At 40.9% G+C, this 21247-nt stretch overlaps 1 protein-coding gene across 1 annotated transcript in view; it reads right to left on the reverse strand.

Moving 5' to 3' along the window:
* LOC115764395 overlaps positions 1–5992 on the reverse strand; it is a 29230-nt gene extending 23238 nt beyond the window's left edge. The window contains exons 1-2 of the mRNA XM_030707376.1: positions 5579–5992; positions 5295–5511 (exon numbers count right to left, since the gene is read on the reverse strand). Of these exons, the coding sequence (XP_030563236.1) occupies positions 5295–5511; positions 5579–5983 (622 nt within the window). The 5' untranslated portion in view covers positions 5984–5992. The remainder of the gene's footprint in view (positions 1–5294; positions 5512–5578) is intronic.
* Positions 5993–21247: the final 15255 nt, after the last annotated feature.

Below are 21247 nucleotides of genomic sequence, written 5' to 3' on the forward strand. Positions count from 1 at the left end.
TGCCGCAGTTGACTGCTCGATGGCAGAGCGTTCTGCTCGGCTGTAGCTGACACCTGGCAAAACTTTGCCAGTCGCTGGGCGCACAAAATGGCGACGTCGGCCTCATTGCAACCATTTTGGCCGGGTGTTTATCACATTGCTGCTATTAATTAAGCTTAACGAGGTTACCGTTCGCAACCACACCCAGTCAAGCCGGGGCAGCGAGCGGGTGTGGGTGCGGACGGAAGGTGGATTGGTGGGTTAGTGGGTGGTCGGTTGGGGTTAGGCTAAAGCCAAAGCATCTTGGCCCGGTGCCGTCGTGCCAGTCCCCAGGCAACTTCATAATGAAATTTCGCCCTCATCTCATTAAAAGTCTTAAGCATTTTCCAGGCAGCAAATTGATGCGTGCTATGCTAAAAGGGTTCTCTGCGCAAGAGGCTGGGGGCTGTCGCTTAGGATCAGGAACAGATCAACCAGCCACGCCCAGCGCAGCCAAGCAGCTTTTGCTACTTTTGCTACACAAAGAAGCCAAAAAAGCAGCTGCCAGCCGCCAGTCGACGGTCGCCAGTTACCAGATGGCAGCTGCCAACGCTGTGGCGCATATTTAATTTTTAATGAAGTTTAATGGATGCCGGAAGCTTTAAGATGCGAAAGAAAAGCCAACGTAGCGGAATACGCCCCGAAAATAAGTATGCTAACATATTGTTTACTTGCCAGCTGCTAGCTGCCAGCTGCCATTTGCCAGCGCATTTCCGCAAAGCTACAGTCTGTACACATTCCTATGGAAAGCCCATAGAAATTGTTTAGCCAAGCCCATTTTATTAACTCAAGCATATACACACATTTGCTTTGTCTCAATCTGAGTGGTAAATCAACGCATCTCTATTTCAAATGCACCACAACATACATAAGCAGAACATATTTTACAGTGGATAACAACTATATCATGCGCATATTTCCCATAGAAAATACATAAATGTGTTTTATGAAAACCAACGGAATTCATATTCACCAAGTAAAAGAATTGTATGTTCCTAATACATTTTGAAGAATCCATCCATGAGTATACATGTACATAAATGTTGCTAACTCGTGCTCGTGTCACGTGCAAAAAACTGAGCACGCGCCCATCTCTAGCCAGAGGCACGTTTAATTGAATACACTTGCATGCATATGAAATCGTTTTATGTGAAGCACATAAAATTGAATATTTGTTGGAAAATTTTGTCTATGTTAATTTGCATTAACCCTTGAATGCCGCATTCATAAACTTCTTAACTTGCCCAAGTACAATAGGCAAATATTCTGACCTGTTCCTTTGGCTACAAATGCACTTAACTAATGAATTGCAGTTCATGCATGGAGACATACGCATGTGGAGCTGCTGTTTTGGCTATGAAGCAGTCTTTCAGCTAGTCACGCTCCCAGCCACAGGGCTGTGCATGGGCATCAAAGCACCTGGCTCAAGTGGCAAGGAGTTGGGCATCAATTGTGCGATAAGCACGGCATAATCACAGCGAACGCTAACCTCCAGTTAATTAACATATTATCGTAAATGCAGTAGCAACAAGAAACTAAGCTGCAGCTGCTTCTGCTGGCGCTGCAGCTGCTAATGCACTTTAGTAATGCACTTCAAAGTGCTTACACATCAATGTGCAACAACCAGCCGTGCAACATGCAGCGCACATCTCATTTACATGCATACACATATATGGCAACAATAATTACATATGCTCAGCCTCCCCATTTCCGTAGCCGTCCAGAAGAGTTTAATTCATTAGTAGACAACGGCCAAATGCATTTCCCTTGTGTGTGGATTATTCAGTTTCCGCTTGAATGCAACTGCAACTGCTGCCGCTGCCGCTGTTGCAACAGTTGCAACAGTCGATGCCACCATTTTATCTAATTGCGCCCACATTACGCATACGCAGCATAGAACACATCATTAAAATTACGAGTGCACAAAAATGCAAAAGCAGCTCCCAACCCTGAAGCTCAAGCCCAGCCCCAAGCCCAAAACGTTGCTATTGCAGTTGCGAGGGCTGTTTAGAAAGTTCCTATTATATTTTTACTTAAAATATAATGCAAGCGGGTATTTCCCGGCCTTGCCCGGGCCATGTTTTCTGCCTCATATTTTATATATCACTTTGAACGTCATGTTTCAAGATTAATTAAGAATTTCCCATCATTTCGTATGTATTTTAAGAAAGTGTGAAATGAGTTGTCATAAATAACAATGGATATGGGTTTGACCAAGTCTGTAATCTCCATTTCCACCAAGTAGTAGAAATGAGAGTGAAACCGAAGGAATGGTTTACAAAAAAGTTTCATGCAACGAATTTCCGCGATTTTTCCACACTTGCGGATGGAATTTCTTTAAAACTATGGCATGCATATCGACCTTTGCATTTTGTGAACGTGTGACCGCAATATTTTGGGCCAGATGTCTAGATGTCATGCACATTTCAAATTTGGGAGGCTCTTACAGTAAAAATGTCAAAGATATAAATTTGCACTGTGACTGTGAGATATAGAATTACACTGCGACTCTGTGCAGAGTTCAGCTCGCGCCACGTTTAAGCCCAATTTTTTGTTGGGGTTATCCAAGGAGCACATATGATAACATTCAGATATGATAACGTTCAGAAAACAACCAATATAAAAGAAAACGATAAAATGATGATTTGTACTAATGAACCGGCAACATGCCGCTTGTTATCGTTAAGGCTGTACTTTGATCTCCATCAATCAGTCGGACTGACTCCGTTAGTCAAAACAACTCTCTCATAAATATATATATCGATTAATTGCCGCACGTTTTGGGTACCTCAGTAAGATGTTGTCCAATTTACGGAGCAGCCTACGCTAAGCGGTTGAATGTCTATTGAAGCGCATGCTGCGCAAACATAATTCGTAGCTGACCAAGGGGCATTCGGTATCTGCAGCCTTGACAACTGCAAGTGGCATTAGTTGTAGCAACAACAGCAACAACAACAACAATGAAAGCAACAACAATTGCACGCATCACTTTTCTAGTACAAGGGATTTGCATTTGTTTGCTAATTGAAATTAAGCAAATATTTACAAGCATGAGGCGCGCGACGGTCTACCGTGGGCGGGGTCGGACTTGACCCACGTAATCCTTTTGTAGCGCATTAAAATTCATGGTAAGAGTCCGAAAAAGGACCAACAGTGGCGCCAGATAATTTAAATCCATTTGTACAACATTTGCCGCTGCTTTCAATTGCAATTGCGAGCACTTTTTTTCCATTTTATTTTTCTGGTAATTAGTAAGAAAAGAGCCGGTCCGGGAGGGGGCCGGGGCCGGTCCGAGCTGGGCCGGCATGGAGATCGAAGCGTAACTGTAACCGGGTCCCATAATCAAATGTTTAAAAAAAGATTTGCAAGTAAATCCCAAGGAATTATTTGCCACTTGAAACGTTTAAAAATGCCAACAAGAATCTGTCGATGCTGATGAGGGTGACACAAAAAAAAAAAAAACAGAACAGAACCGAGGGGAAAAAGGCCAAAACCAAACCAAAGCAGAGCAAAGCAAAGCAAAGCGTAGCAACCCCAGACCAAGTGCGTCCGTTGGGTTGGGGTCAGACAAACTTAATGAGCAAATTGTCAAATGCCGCGGCAAAGCGCGCACTTAAACATGCCGGGATCTAGAAAATGACGCCCCCTAAAAAAAAAAATGAAAAAGAAAAATAACTTGACGAAAGTAGCAACAAAATGATAAAGATGGCAAAGAAAATATCCAAAGGACGAAAAAAAAGTAAAAGTTGCCGCCGCTGTTGTTAGCCATGTTTGGGGATTTGAATAAACAGTTACGCTGATTTAATTTGGTTCATGGCCCAGGCCCACGGCCAGGGCCAGGGCCAGGGCCAGAGCCAAGGCAAATCATTGGCGAGGAAAAAATTCTATCACAGTATGTCGTCTGTCACCCTCGATTTGATTTTTAAATTGCGTTCGTGATAAATTGACGAAATGAACAGCAATAACGCCACCAAAAAGAGACGCGAAAAACACACACACACACGCACACACCCACACAACACACCCACACAACCACACTCACAGCAAGCAGGAAAAAATATGCGAAGAAAATTGACAATTGTCAAGGCGGCGCCCCCTGAATAGACATATAAAAATTAACTACAGACTACTTATCTTATTTGTTGACGCAGTCAGAAGAAAAAAAGTAGAGAAACCAGGAGCTAAATCCCAGACAGAAGCTAGCAGAGGCCAACGCGGGCCCCTTTCACTGCAATATATGAACGGAAGCCAAGCCAAAAAGTTTGTCCGCCGCTTTTGATGTATGCGACGGTGTGCGTGGTGTGCCTGGTGTGTGTTGTGTGCGTGGTGTGTGTGCCGCGATATGGATGCGCATACGCCGCATTCTAGTGGCAATATGCTACAAGTATCCTGGGGCGTAGACAGGAAGCAGACAATCAAGCCAAATGATACGCTGAATGGAGTTAGCCGGGCGCAGAAGTTAAATGCTAAGAGCTTCTCTTCAACTTTCAACTTTGCATATTCCTTAGTTCTGCTAATGAGCCCCACTTAGCAGGTGGCCCGCCCAGCAACTGGACGAGCAGCGTAAAACTTGGCTAAAACTTAATTAATTAACATGAAAGTTGATATACCTTCTAGACCAATTGGATCGAATGGCCCATTAGGCCCTCTAGCCATGGAAAGATCGCTGAAAATTGGGTAAGCTTGTTCTGTGCAAATGCATGTTACACGCAGAAGGAATATATAAATATAAAGTGGACATATTATTGTTCAGCAGTAACAGTCGAGTAGATATAGCCATGTTCTTCAGTCCGACTGCATGGAAACTGAGCAAGAGCAAAGGGCTTACAACTTGATATATATCTATATATATATCTTTTTGCTTTTCCAGATAAATAGACCAAACTTAGCATATGAGAGTTTTATGTTCCTTGCACATGAACCAATTCCCATTTATATCGAACCACTTTGTTTTACAGCAAATATAAGAGACCGGACTAATACTAAGTTTTTGTATAAAAACGTTTTTGGTTTTTCAAGGTATTCAACATAGCATATACAAGTTTCACACACAATTAAAATCCTATTCATATCGGACGAATATATCATGTAGCTCTATATGAGAAATGGGTTTGAGTATTGCGAAAGGATCTGTTTTTTCCAACAAATCTTCATCAGGCTCGGCAATCACCTCTCTCCACACACATCTACTAACCGTTAGCCACAAGGGTGTTCAGGCTTCGGCGTGCCGAAGGCAGCCGTGTCCCCTCGTTTAATTGATTATAGTTCGTACTCACCCCGGCCGCTGCGTCCAACAAATCGCAGATCGTTGAACTTAGCTACCTGATTCTTCATGACTGCGGTGCAGTTGCGCAGCTCGCCGCAAAAGTTCTCATCGTTGCCGGCGCGTATTGTGACAATAGTACCATCCATGACCTCGCCCAGTGCCAGGACCTTGAAGGCAATGGGCAGCGTTTTATTGGAACGCCAGTGCGTGGGCAGCGTCGTGCAGACCTGAGTGCAGAGTGTGCATGTTATCCAGTTGAAGGATGTGGGAGGGAGAACCTTGCCAAATACTCACCACGTGCGGTGAGCCCGTTTTGACAAGCTCGCCAGGATGTTCGGCTAGCAGGACATCGACGGTGCGCTCGATCAGATTCTCGGGCGTCAGGTACGGACTTGTATCCACGGGCTTGTTTTTGCTGCTGCTATTGGTGTTGTTGTTATTGCTATTGCTGTTGTTGTTGTTATTGCTATTGCTGTTGTTGTTGTTGTTGTTAGACTCTGCATTGCGTCGCTTCGTTGTGCTGCCTGTTGTTGTTATTGTTGTTGTTGTTGTTGCCGCTGTTTGCTGTTGCAGCTGTTGTTGTGTCGATTGTTGTTGCTGCTGCTGCTGCTGTTGTTGGTGTTGTTGTTGCTGCTGCTGCTGTTGCTGGTGTGCTGTTTGATTTGAAGTGGTCGAACTGACCTCAGCTGAAATGTGCATTATTGCCAATAATTCCGAGAGTTTATGTCTTTGGGTTTAGTCAATATTTTGTTTTACTGCCAACTGTTTTATAGATTCACGCACTTGGTCATCTGCAAGGAGAGACACAATCTCATCAATATATCCTAAAAAGTTTCTTTAATTTTATTTTAAAGCTAAGGGTTCGCATTACCGTAGCGAAACAATATTAATTCGCTTTTCTTAAAAGAGTGATCGCTGGAATATGCCTTCCAGGCTGCTTATTATTGGCTTTACATTAAGTATAAATAATTATTAATAATAATTACACTATGCAACAGAATTTAACTTATTGTAAGCATGTTTGATTATATCTACCAAGTTGAGCTCCTTTAAGTCGCAATGGATTTAAAATTTTGTATAAATAAGGCTTGTATTTCACAACTAAATAATTATATAAATAAATAAAACTTAATACCAATTAATAGCCCACTAATACTTTCTGCACTTGTTTAGAGTTTTTCACAATCTTTGCATTTTTTTGCACAAGTCCATTAATAGTTTTGCTCAACACATATTTAAGTCGATTTGCGGCACGATCGTTTCTCAGCAGCCACACTTGCACCTAAACAGCTCTGCCCGCAAAAGTATGCAACACATTTGTCGAACCACTTGATGTTATCCAGGACGTTGAGCCGATGCTAGCCTCACCTGTGTGTGGATATGTCGAACGCTTTGCTTATGGGCCTTTTGGCCCGCAGGACAACCGCGCACCTTTGCGCACAATTTGCATTTAAGCCTCCGCCGTCGAGCGCAACTCAATTAAATATTAAAAATCATGGCGAATACGCAGCGCGACGGGTACGGGCATTGCTCAGCTAAGATGGATGGCGAGCTGCAGATGCAATATGTGCAAGCGGATTCCCCAGGACATCAGAAATAAAAATACACAACAAAAAAAAGTGCACGGCAAAAATTGTCCGGGAAAAAATTGTATATAAATAAAAATGATAATAATAAAGCGCCAGCTGTTGCCTGTTTGTGTTTGACCACCAAAAAAAAAAAAATCAACAATGTCCAATATACACTCACACACATCACACCCACACACGCATACGCACACACACGCACGCACACACCTTTTGAAGCTGCATCGACTGCGTATAAATAAAAAAGCAGCGACTGACGCGATGCGTTTTGTTTTTGCAATGCTTTTTGCGCCATTCGACAACTATTTTTGTTGTTGTTTACACACACACACACACACACACACATGCAGTGTATCTGTGTGTGCGCATACTAGCACAATCTGTAGGTAGTATATGTACTCGTTTTTTACAACTTCCGTTTGAATTTTTGCATACACGACGGGCGCAGCTGGACAACAAATGAGCTCGTCCAGTGACTATGCGGCGACATATGTGGCCACAGAGACGGGACACGAGACAAAGGACCTGGGCACACAGTCGACGGTAGCCAGCAACGGGGGCAGCGGGCGAACAGTGCACAGGCGACAGGAAAATGAGACAATGGAAAAATTGAATTTGGTCTGGGTTCGAGGAATTATTGTCGAGTGCATGTTGGGGCAGGTTCCGATGGGCCTGCTGTGAAAGCTGACGGACTAAATAGGCATTTGGCATATTATTATTGCAATTGCAATTCTCGAAATTATTTCGTATAGTTACCGTACATTAAACATGTACAAAGACTCAAAAAAAGTATCAATCAAATTTGGAATGTTGCATATTAAAAAAATCCATGAATTTTTCTAAAGTATTTTCAAGTAGTTTAAGCCAGTCACATTCCATTGATCTATCTTTGACTAGGTCCTGTATTATGCTGCTTGGTTTTTATGGACATTCCGCAACATAAACTATATAAATGAACAAAATATGCTTTCGGATTGATTGATTGATTGAGAACTTAGTTGATCTGGATTGATACATGATGTACGAGTGGATCTGAAGTTTTAATTAATATAAATCCTTATCAATGATACCTGAAATTTATCAAAAATTATAAATCAATTATCTGATCTGAGCATGTCAGATCAATCCATTTACGATCGTTTCCCAAATCACAACATATATCTGATAGTCTATATTATTTGCATTTCCTATTGAACTATAATCAAGTATACGCCAAGTAGTCGAACTCAATCGTCGCTTAGGTATATAGAAAACTTAATTTCAATACAAATTGTATCTGAAACTTAGTTAAACTTACATTTTTTATAGCACCATGTGAATATTCCAGTTATTGGCGAAAAATGTTTTAGCTTTTTAGAGTAATTTGTGTAAATTTGGTTTATTTTGTGGCACGCAAAAAAAAACTTCTTGAATTATATCACAAATGTGCACAGTAAAAAAATATCAATTATAAATTCTATTAACAAAAACGATATTCAATATATAACAATTTCTTGTGTACACACAACACACACAACACACACAACACACACCACACACACACACTGCACTGATTGATAGAACTGCTTGAGATTGATCTTAAGATTGAGCTCCAGATTGTATAGCACTTTGTTGCTTGTGTGCTAGCCTAGGACTCTGGGGCTGGCGATCGAATCAAACGACACGGAGATATTAAACTATTTTTTTGCGGTAACCATGAACGCGACCACTATGAGCGGTTGGCGACGCCGACAGCGAAGTCAACGGCGCGTCATCATAATCACGACGGCGGGCAAGGACGAAGGCGAGTACGAGAACGAGAACGAGGACCAGGACGAGGACGAGGACGAGGACCAGGACGAGGACGAGGACGAGGCTGAGACGAAGCAGCAGCGACGTCTATGTGAATGTGGATGTGGCTACGGCTGTGCCTGTGGAGGCTGGATGCTAGATTCAGAGTCAATGGCTACCGCCTTTGGAGTGCGAGTGCCGCCTCTTTTTGCGTTTTTCAAGCAACCGCGTTGGGTATATAATTCTTTTTCTTGGCTTAACATTTACCACGAGAACCAGTAGCAGTGGTTTTTACTTGTGGTGTCCCAGCAGCGACGCCAACAGCGACTGCAGCGCCAGCAACTGGCAACGACGCTGCAGTCGGGGACAGCGACGGCGACGACAGCAGCAGTAGCAGCAGCAGCAGCAGCAGCAGCAGCAGCAGCGGCAGCGGCAGCAGCACTGACGAACCGAAAGCCAAGCCAAAACCGAAACCGAAACCAAAAACGTCAACTACACCACAAGCAGAAAGGCCGCAACGATGTCTTCAAGTTGCTGCCCCAACCAGCCAAGTCGCCTGCCAACCTCCCAGCCGCCCAGCCCTCCAGTGGATGGGGTGGGGTCCTGCTGCTGGAAACGAAAAAAAGCGCTCAATTTTAGCGCTCGCAACACCTTCGCGGGCTGCTTAGAGACCGGGCGGCCGCTGGAAGCAAATGGGGGCACGGCCGGGGGAGCAGTAAGAAAAAATTGAGTTGAATTTCGCAGCTGGAAGCTGCGACCTACTGTTCGACTCATTTTTCTATGCAGCTCTTATGGTATTTCCCTGCGTTTTGCTTTTGTACTTCTTTTTTTTTTTTTTTTTGCTTTCCATTTTTTTTCTTCTTCTCTTTGGCGCAAGCAACCCCCGAAAGACGTCTTGGAAGTGCGCTGCGAAGTCTTCTAGCTTTGACTCAAGCGAAAAAATCTCAACAGCGTGGTAAATAAGGCGCTGTCGACTACTGTCCCAAGACTCCGGCACGGGAGCGGCGCTCAGACCTCAGAATTGCAAGTCCGAGATGTTGGCCAAAAAATTGAAACCGGCGCGCGGCTTTGCGGCGAGCCTCTACCTAACCAGAGAATGTGCATAGACAGGCAGCTGGGCAGAACGAGTGAGACGGGCACACCAGGGCGAACGGGATAGCGAGCGTGCCGGAGCGAGATGGCGCATAAGTGTGGGCGGCAAAGCGAGAGAAAGAGAGAGAGAGAAAGAGAGAGAGAGCGAGCGAGAAAAGCAGCAGCAGAGAGAGAGAAAGAGAGAGAGAGAGGCATGTAGTGGTGGTACGGTAAAATCTTGCGGCTGCCATTTGCGGCCAAAGACGAGGCGATTTTATTTATTTTTGTTTATTTTGGTATTTTTTTGTTTTCATGCTAGGCCCCGATTCGGGCGCCTTGAGTGAAAAATTGCAACAATAACCACATGAGCGTAAGACGTCCCCTCACTAATACACACATACACGCACACACACAGGGCCAGACGCACAGGAGATGGATTCGTTGAGTTCTTTTTGTCACCAGGGCGGAGTTTTCTCGCCTTACAGTACCGACCTGTCGGCATATTAACGTTCAACCCTCCTACATTTTGCGGTTTTTGCATGTACCAACAAGACGCGAATGCTGCTTCCAAGGAGAACGGCTGCCAGTGGTGGTGGTGCTGCTACTGTTGGTAGTGGTAGTGTTAGTGGTGGTGGTGGTATGTGTTGTCAGTCGGCGGTTGCGCAGCAAACATGTCGAAGGGTGTGTGGTTGGCGTAATGAAACCGCAAGAATTATTATACGCTGCGGTCGATTACTATATCAAAATGCTAATCCAGCTGACGGCAGGGCGGCCCAACAGCCAACCAAACTGCGCCGGCGACAAGCCAATGAGCGATGTCGCATTGCAAATTAGCGACCGAATCGCCCAAATACCAATCTAAAATGGTGGCCACTCTTATTAGCCAGCTTTCTTTAGGTTCGTATTGCTCAAGTGGTGCACATATATTAAGTCTATGTCAATATATTTGTGTAGCTTCTCGCCCTTCGTATAAGCTACATACTTGTAACTATACCGTCTTCCCTCATTCATTCGCTTGGTAGAGATCAGGCGGAACTGATCGATTTTCGCCCTCAAGCCATTGGAACTCACTTTTCCATAGACTAGATGGACTTTGAATAGACTGGGTAACTTATTTTTAAGAAAAAAGTTAATATCTTATGTTTTTCAAAGTTATTTAGCTTTCATAACTTCATGAAATATAAATATAGACATCAGATCAAGTTCAGCATCGTAAAAAAAACTGTTTAAAAACTCCAGTCCATCCCTCACAATATGTTTTTTCTTATTGACTTATTTTTGAGCAGGATCTGATTTGTGATCTGTGTACTAAGCTCTGTGCTTCTACCTCTAAATCAGGCAATTAAGACTGTTGCAATACATTATTTTTATGACTCGGTCTTTAAAGAAGGTCATCAGCAATCGCACAGCAAAATGTAATGAGTCCTGCTCTAATACATAAGAGATTTTCACGATTTACCCGCCCCAAGCAAGAAGAACATTACAATCCAACACACATAACGTCATAATATACAATATTTCCTCTACTAACAATGTTTAAAATGGATGATAAAACTAACGTGCCATAAAAAAGTTGAGCACGTATAACTCGGTGCCTCTATCCATTTTACTTTTCAAGCTCGTTCAAGCAAACAGAAAGATATTCTATTCGTCTGCCCTGATCAGAAATATGCCTTATTGGTTTGAAAATGCCTTCATCTACTTAATACAAAATGTGCAAAGCCTAATTAAATCTTTTTGGCCCATTTTTTAGTCATATCCATAACAATAACAACAATGATAAAGCTAAGAGAAGCCTGCAAAGGCTACTTTCTATGAAAATGTACTAACAATAATTATAATTAATATATACTTATACTACTATTTATTAAAATAAGTATTATATTATCTTCTGTAGATATACGAAACTGTTTATTCTGAGTGACAGATTGATGATCAATGGACAGCTCAAACTGTGGCAGAAAGGTGAGTTAGGAAGGTGCATAAGGAGAGTTCGTCTTGCAGGGGTGGAAAATTGAAGGAAATGAATCTATATAATAGTCAGTTGTAAGCTATTTTTCTTTTAAATATTCTGTATATTTTGCAGAGATCAATTTTAATATTTTTCGAAATATTCAATCTCATCCCCATAGTGTTCACATATTGTCCGGGAGGCATTGGCATAGGTATTGCTGAAAATCTGCAGCATTGAATGAATATCGCATTCAAGTTAGTTCTGGTAAGTTTTTATTGTCTTGCAGGCGGAGAATGGCGAATGGTAGCTTAATTTGCAATAACATCCACTTAGTCTTGCCAAAGCCGGGTAATAAATGTTAATTACTATACTAATAAAAAAAGAATTATTTTATTAATATTTATTTTTGTTTTCAAAATATCAGACTTAAACAAAGTCAATATTTAAAGCAAACAAAAACGCTGAAATCTAGTGTGCTCGACTACGAAATACCCTGTACCGCTAAATTAATAAAATATTTTCAGTTTTTAGCACCTGGGCTCAAAGCCGTTAAAAACATAATTTATAGATCAATATGAATTCTCGAATATTGAAAAATTAACGTTAAATAAGTTCTATGTTTGATGCATGAACTCCATGAAATTTGAAAGGCATAAATAATACATTTAATTAATATGTGTATATATACCAAAACTGAATGCACTAGTCTTAAAATTAGTGGGGAATGGGGTAAGGTATCACAAATATTAACTATTCACAACATGTCTACATTTGGTGTGTGTATCTTTTATAGTTTTTCAGTTATGCTCCAGAAACCAAATCTCAAAATCGATTTTTATCGACAAAAATATAAGCTCAGTTATCGTATAGAAGAATATATATACATATATATTTAAGGCTATTTCTATTCATATACGATTTTTACCCTTTACAAAACTTGGTGTCAGTGCAATATGGAAGTACGTACATATAAATGTGCACCCGTATTGATGTATTTGTGTATTTATCATTAGCCGCATACAAAGCGATTGTTAAGTGGGCAACTGGTGTACCAGAGCGCTACGTGGGCCAATTAAGGCATAACCCAAATACGAGAACCAAAACAAGCAAATAGAAGAAGGTGGCTCGAGGGCTCGGCAATTCTTGGCACATTGGAACCGCGAAGAAACACCCTGAGAATGGTGACGGGCGGCGGCAATTATGTGTGTGGACAACAACAACAACTATGGCTGCAACAGAAGACGAAGAAGAAGAGCAAAAACTGTTAACTGGTGTTGCACTCAAGGCGCCGCGCCGGGCGCTGGGGCAACAATCAGAAACAAAAGCAAGAGATTTTGTGCAAATAATTTAAGGGGCAGTAAAAAGTAAACGACTCGTCGAGCTGTTAACGAATATATAGCTGAGAAGAGGCAGAGTTGGGTAGCTGGTGCAGTAGGGTGGGTAACGGCACACACACACACACACACACACAGGCACGCATACTTTAATGGCCAGCACGGCGATGACAAGCGACAAAAGCTGTCGGCAGTTGACGGCTCTTCTGGCAGCTTTTGTGTGTTGATTTTTCTTTTAATTGTTGCGGATTTGCATTCTGACACATTTGTCAACCTCAACCTCAGCGACGGCCTCAGAGTCGCGCAACGTAGCCAGCGACACACACACTCACACACACACACACACACACACACACACAAGGCACACGCAAAAGGGTTGCCTACAAAGCGTGTCAGGGTGTGGGTGTGTGTGTGTGTGTGGGCCTGGGTCTTGGTCTGAGAAGTGGCCGGGAGGGCGCAAAACCTCGTTTGCACAGGTTGTATGAGCAGCGTTTATTATTTATTAGCTGGCATGTCTATGTGTGTACATGAGTGTGTATGTGTGTGCGTGCGTATGTGTATGTGTGTGTGACAGGAGGTGAAGCCTTAAGCCCGTTGGGATAATAATAAACGCCGGGGCCAAGTCATTTGTTAGAGAGACTCAACAACAACACCTACCTGCAAACTGTGCATGTTACGTGTGTGTGTGTGTGTGTGTTTGTGCGAGCGTGTATGTGTGTGTGTACAAGTGTGTTTTGAGTGACATGTGTCAAAACTGAAAAACTACGCGAATTTGTGTCAAATACCCTTGTCAGCGCGTTTCAAGTGCAAGAAAATACTCGAGAAGGCACGTGCTGTCATTGGGTACGTGGAAGGGGTGGAAGCAGGCGGACGTCAGTGGGCCGTGACGCACACAGATATACACACATACGCGCTTGAGCTGCCTATGTGTCCGTCAGTCCCCAAAAGAGTAGAGCCCCACTAAATATATGAAGCTGCTATTTAAGTCTGTAGATAAAAAACGATAAATGCTCCGCATTCAATTTATATAAAACAGTGTCCCGATTGATTGACTGATTGATTGACTGATGGACTGGTGATCAATGCACAGCATAATCCGTAAGCGCTTAAATTTTTACTGCACTTCCATTATGAGACGAAGATGCACGGTATGATGGTCTGCCAGATTTTTGAATTCCACCCGAATATGTGGAAAAAACGCGAAAAACGTTTGTATGAAACTTTTTTAATCACCATCCGATCGACCTCAAACTCAATTTCAGTGTTCTTTGTTCAATTTTATTGGAGAGGTGCTTCACACTTTTTACACCCCTCTTTGGTGGAAATGGAGATTCATGATTTGGCGGGCGAAGTTTTGACTTCAAACTCACTTTCAAGGATATTTATATAAATGAATTTTCGCAAAACCCATCCACTTTAATTGAAAATTGTATATTTTTGACGAAATTTTAAGTGTCGTTCGATCGTCATTTGACTTTTTTTCATCCTCCGGTCGGCTTCAAGCTCAATTTCAAAGAGCTTTGTGAAAAATTATTTTATTCACACAATTTTGATTCTTAGTTCCATCAATTCCAAACAGATTTTCAAATGTCTGTGTTAAATATCTTTAGACGTGGAGTTTGGGTGGAATTGCATGTCTAAGATTTGAAGCGAAAGGCTTGTCATACATATATGTGTTTAGTCATATTAAATGCATGCTCATCCTAAACTGGCTAGAAAATGGGCTGTTATTACCCGGCTTTACACGGACAAAGGAATCCTTTAAAAATTGCAAATCAATATTTTCACCCTATTTTCACCCGATAAGATGAAAAAATCGGTCAGAAACGTTTAATTTACTTAATTTAAAAAAAAAATCTTCTACAACATTTTTCAGACTACTTCCAAAATTGTTCTTTGAATCGTCAAGAGCCGCACCTTAGTTACTTACTATATCATAATTGCGCCGACAAATTCGGCTTTCAAGCTCTTATGGTTTGATTTAAGCGTTGATCACCAATCAGTCTGCCTGTGAGCACAAACAGCTTGTTTTATTTCAAATAAGATTATATTGCTTGTTGCAATAGCTATCGAAATTATATTCAATTTGGTCGCATCAGTGTAATAAAGAGACAAACGTTTAATGGATTAAACGCGACTCGTAAGCCCACGACAGTTAAGTCTGCCCTGTCACGACTTGAAACTACTTGTGAGGGGTTGTTCCGAGTATTTCGCAAAAATTTCTTATGTGAGTTCGTAAAAAAACGAAAAACAAAAAAAAAAACAAAATTGCCTTTGATCAATGAAAACAAATCATAAAACGCGGTTTACAGCTCCCATGTGTGTAATCGCTGACATTTAACGTTTGGCCTTCCTTGAGGCTTATGGCTTGCACGTGAGGGTTGCTCGAATGAAGAGAAGCAAAATAAAACAGGAGTGCTCTACTCGAAAAGGGACGCTTAGAATATACCCTGTAGCAAGCGGCCAGCACATGCACACACAGAGACTTTCAATTAAGTATCAAAAGTTCACATAATTTCCGAGGTATGCGAAAAAAGCCTTTTTGCAAAATCGATTTATCGATTAAACTATCGAAAAAATAAATATGTTACCTAATAAATAGAATTTGGCTTTAAAGTATGTAGCTTTTAGAGTTTTCATGATCATGTTGCAGGTAAGGCAAATATACCTAAATCAGCTCAGTTAGACGCGTATATATATGTATTCATATTTATATATACATTTATATGCATACATATATATATAACATACATTTACACAAAACAAAAAACCGACATACTCTGTCTTAAACATATTCAATGGGTCTGTGGTATAAAACCGACATAAAAAACAGGAACAACCTTATTGACATGCACTGCGCCACAAAACATCTGCCGTGGGAATCTGTATTTAAGAAAGTTAAAAATTTGAAAAATGTTCAACAATCTGAGATTTTGAGCCCATGTTTTGATTTCGGCAATTTTTTACAAGCCAAGTAGCATTTGAAGGGACTTGCATGTGAAACCCTTGAAACTGATTCGATTACGGATAAGAGTTCTCAATGAAATATTCAAATTTGCATGCACCTTAAGCCGGGAGCTAGAATTTTTCGTTAGGAGTTGTCTTTCACTTTTGGAAATCAATTTTCGATCGAAAAGTGATGGCTTATGTGTGGCAAATGTGGAAATTTCAAAGAAACTTGCACATTTTAGTTAAAAAAATGTTTTGGCGAACTTTCTCTTGTATATATGAGTGTGTGTGTATATAAAAATATGTGTACAATTGTGTTTGCTTGTATGTCTGCATGTGTATATGCATGCATGTACACATGCAAGTATACATGTTTGCATTTATATAATTTATATATCTATATCTATATATATATATCTATGTATGTTTGCTTGCATGTATTTTCATATATGATATTCTAAACGCAGCACTAGTTTACTTTACTTTTTGGATAACTCTGCTTGCTGCGCTGTAAATAAAATACAAGGTAAATTACCCCTCTCTGCAATTCTCAACAACACAAGTAAGTCCCACAGGCTGTCTTGCTTTGATCATAAGTGTTGTGTTAATATAGTGTATTGGCGAATTATATATACAGATGTGCATGTTGATGTGTATGTATGCTTATGATTGCATGTACGAATATATGCATGTACGCATGTATACATGCATGTGTGCACTTATGTAGGTACATATGCATATGCAACTATGTGTGCATGTATAAATATTTCTCATACCAAACGCAGACAAAGATTTCTTCTCGCTGCTTTTAAAAGTTGAACAAAAGGTTTATTTTAATACCGCCCTACAATGGAATTCTTATGAATTCAAGTGAGCCTTACAGGCTTGTATGCATTGTTATTAACAAGCTTGTTTGGTAATTAAATTCATTCATTTTTGAGAAATTTCGTTCATTTGGAATCATTAAAATATGAAATGAATGTAGTCTGTTTGCCAGGATTAAAGCTCTGCATGTCGCTTAAAAGGTTTGTATATACTAAAACAGGGTATCAAAAATGTCAATCGATTCAGAAACTCAATCTGCAAACAGAGCTCTCACTCAATCCATGGCGTAGTTAATACCAATTCGTTTTTTTTTCAAACACAAGTGAAGAAATAAATTTGTTAGCAAAAAAAAACATAATCCATAAAAATAAGAAAGCTAAGTGCAAAAAGTGCAAACTTTCTGGACTGGTATGTTGCGTGCGGTGCATAGTTAAAAGCCACATTTGTTTTAATGGTCAGACATGGACACACACACACATATTCACACACGCGCGCACAGCCAATGGCGACAGTGAGCGTAAGGATAATAATAAGTGACTAAGTGAGTGAGTAAGTGAGTGAACACGGCTACAGATAACGATAACGTAAATAATGACCAAGATATAAAAAAACATAAAATTCGAGGTGTGGGCATGAAGGGAAAACGTGCTCGATATTCAATAACCGCACCGAGGGCTCAGATCAGCCGAAGGACATGGCGCACACTTTCAGGCGGCGGCGGCGTCGCAGGCGAAAAAATTGAATTGAACATTTCCGGGCCGACGCTGATGGCAACCATGCGGGCAAGGACAATGACAGGACACAACACAGCCCATTGGCATGTCCATGACTGACCCATTCAATTAAGCATGAAAAAATGAGCTGCGTGCGGGGGCCAACCGGCCTACGTGCCATGATAGTCCTGCCTGTTGTTCATAACAAAAAAATACAAAAAAAAAGGCATCACATGCGAGGACGAGAAACAGCACTTAAGGAGCCAGCGACGGACGCTGCCCGCAACAAAACACGCATCACTTGTCACACATACTTAGCAGCAGAGAGCCGCCCGGCGAGAAGGGTGAAGGGGAGCCACCACTGGGAGTCAGAGAGATATACCAATAACGCGCCCAAAAGGACTCACTTATTGTCATGTCCTGGTGTTGTTATTGAGGTGTAATACAATTTTTTCCATGATACCCATAACAATGGCGAATGAAAAAAGCCAAATACACAAAAAAAAAAAATAGATATAAAATGAAAACACCATGCCGACGCAATCAGAAAGGATAACGAGCCATCGTCGTCCTGGTCACATATGGCGGTATTAGTTTTAGCAACAATAGCAAGCCGGAGCGTTTGGGTCGAGGCACAGGGTGGGTTTACTGCGTCCGGCATTGCATAAACTTGCAATTGAGCCAATTTGTAAAGTGCGGCAAGCCCATTAACGAGCAGAGCCAGCGAGCAACTACTCGTTACAGGACAATGCCCAGCGCTGCTGCCAATCGAACGCCGGCACCTGCGTCATAAGGCGACGACAACGACCCAGACAGCAGCCAAAGGCTGAGGCGCTGGTCGCCCACTCGGTCGGCCGGGTGCGGGCGTGTCAGACCGGGCGGGTACCCCGAAACTTTTCGATGCATATCCCTTTTTGGGGCGGCTAGGACGACTACTTTGCATTACAAGCGCCCACAGTGAAATTAAAATAAAGTTCTTTCTGCTGGCTATTTGGGACGGGGCAGAGTTTCGCCTTTTTTGTGCTTAACTACAAATAAATCTAAAACTCGCACATTCCTCAAAGCCTTGACGTCGCTGATGGGCACTGCCGGCAGACAAAGCGCTCAGTATACGCCAGGATACGAGTTGGCCACAGTTGGGCAACTCAGTTTTATTTTGCATTTACATGCCCACATGCATAATGCATATATTTGTTTGTGTGCGTCGATGTGTGTGTGTTTGTGTGTGGTCCTTGGGTCCATTGAATGCTCTAACATTGAATCCTTTACAATATTTAAAAGCACTAAGGAATCAATGGAAGAGTCGGCTCGGAACTCTGCACAGCATGGCTTAAAGTTGCAAAATATTAAAGTAAAATATTAAAGTTGTGGCCAAAAGTGCTGAAAATTGCAAATCTGAAGGTCAAATGTATACTATATACCTCTTTCCCAGAAGTAAATATTATCGTACTGATCTTATGCATTTAACCTGACAAGGCCTAATGACAAATTCCATTTTTCCCTTTCAAAATTACAGAAATACTACAAAGAAATTGTATCCAAATCAGAATATGTTCGAAACCCTGGAAAAATTATATAAGTACAGCTTTGTTGAACGTATACTTACTAGTAAAATATGTAATATATTCGTGTTTACATAAATATTAACAGATATTACCCACAGAGGAAGCTTGAAAATGTATTTTCATAAGGATTCTTCGAATAGATTTTCCGAAAAGTGTGAAATACCTCTTAAATAAATTTGAAACTGACTGTAGGGACGATCGGATGGTAAACAAAAAAGTTTCATACAAACATTATTCACAATTTTTCCACACCTGCGGGTGGAATTGCCCAAAACCCCATCTTAGCTTTCAACTCCATCACATAAGGTAGCTACAGTAAAAATCTCAGCATCCTAGATCCTACAGTTTGGGCTGTGAGTTGATCAACAATGGATCAATCAGTCAGTTAGTCAGTCAGGACAAACCATTTTGTATTATATATTGAGATATAAATACTTTAATAAATATAAATCACAGAAAAGAAGAGATAGTTTTAATGTGATAATGTGTTGCTAAGCTTAAATTTATGAGAATCGCGAAGTGGAGCAGTATTTATAAACACGTTTTATGTTCATTTTCAGCTCGGCTCACATATTTAAACACATATACACATGTATGTATTCCAATTAATACAAAATAACATGCGTGCATACGATTGTAATAGTTGTTACTTTAATTTTTAATATAATAAGCATTGTTACGTTAATAATACTTACCAGTTTTATCAATGCCACATTTTAAATTGATGCCCCCTCCTGCGGCATAGCCATAGCCACCGGCTCCTTCATAGTTCCGCCGTTTCTATTATAAAATTGCCGTTGCCTCCGCTATTGCTGAAGCTGCCATATCCTTCATAGTCGAAGCTGCCGTCACCTCAAAAATTAAATCCGTCGCACCCTCCAATTTTTAAGGCACCGCCTCCTCCGTCGCTGAAGCTGCCGTCTCCTGCACAGTTTAAGCTCCCGTCTCGTCCACGGTTAAAGTTGCCTCCTCTACTTGAAGTGAAGCCTAAGGGACTTACTTGAGGAAAAACTAACTAGGGGAAAATTTGGTCTTCAAACATACAAAATATATGCATATATTTATTTACATATTTATATGCATACATACACGCATGGATATATACATGCAAGTATACATTTCAATAAACTTTAATTGTTTTACATATATAACATACAAACACACTTACAAATATACACATACATACATACACATATACATACATACATACATATTAACATGCATGCATACATACATAGATACATACACATATACATACGTACATACATACATACATGCATACATACATACATACAAACATACATACATGCATACATACATACATACAAACATACATACATGCATACATACATTCATACATATATACATACATGCATACATACATTCATACATATATACATACATGCATACACACACCTACTTACATACATACATGCACAGTTACACATACATACGTATACACACATACATACACACATATATAAACATTCATACATACATGCATTCACACGTATATACTTATAAACGATCATATATACATATAGCGGTGTATCCCCTGCCCATGGCACGTTTTATGCTTACAATTTTAGGTATACCATTATCATCCAGTTCCCGTACTTGGAAAATTCAAATCTACCCGTCTAATCTTTAACTACACGTCTAATTTCCTAGAGATATTTGAAAAGAGGTTAAAAATCCATCGAGTTTTATTATCCAAGCGGGGCGGATTTTAAGAAAACTGTGTAACGCATCTCAGATAAATATGAACAAAGATCAAAAGGTCAACAAATAACTATCTTACAACCGTTTTCGGTTATTTGCTTCAGTTACTAGTGGAATTTCCGAAATCGGGAAAACAAGTTTTCAGACAGTTCTTATGCCGGGCTTTGTACTTAAAATGTGAAGCCGATCGGGCGAAACTTAAGACTTCGCTCGAAAAATCTTTGAAGCGCATTTTCCACCGAGGAATCTTGGATTCTGCGAAAGGGTTAAACACGTCTCGAATGAATTCCCATAAAGTTTTGATTCGATTTATTTTTGAATATTGTCGTATTACGTTCTTACGTAAGTAATTTCTCTTATTCCTTTCCAGATAATCGAAAATAGTGTATTTAAGCTTCGATATGCTGCCCCAAGTTCTTCCTCATTTCTTGCTGGATTTTTTAGTTTCAGTTTTTCGCCCTTTCCAGTTCTCTC

The sequence above is a fragment of the Drosophila novamexicana genome, unplaced genomic scaffold (genome assembly GCF_003285875.2).
Source record: "Drosophila novamexicana strain 15010-1031.04,08,12 unplaced genomic scaffold, DnovRS2.1 tig00000820-arrow-pilon, whole genome shotgun sequence".
In the NCBI taxonomy this organism is placed as follows: domain Eukaryota; kingdom Metazoa; phylum Arthropoda; class Insecta; order Diptera; family Drosophilidae; genus Drosophila; species Drosophila novamexicana.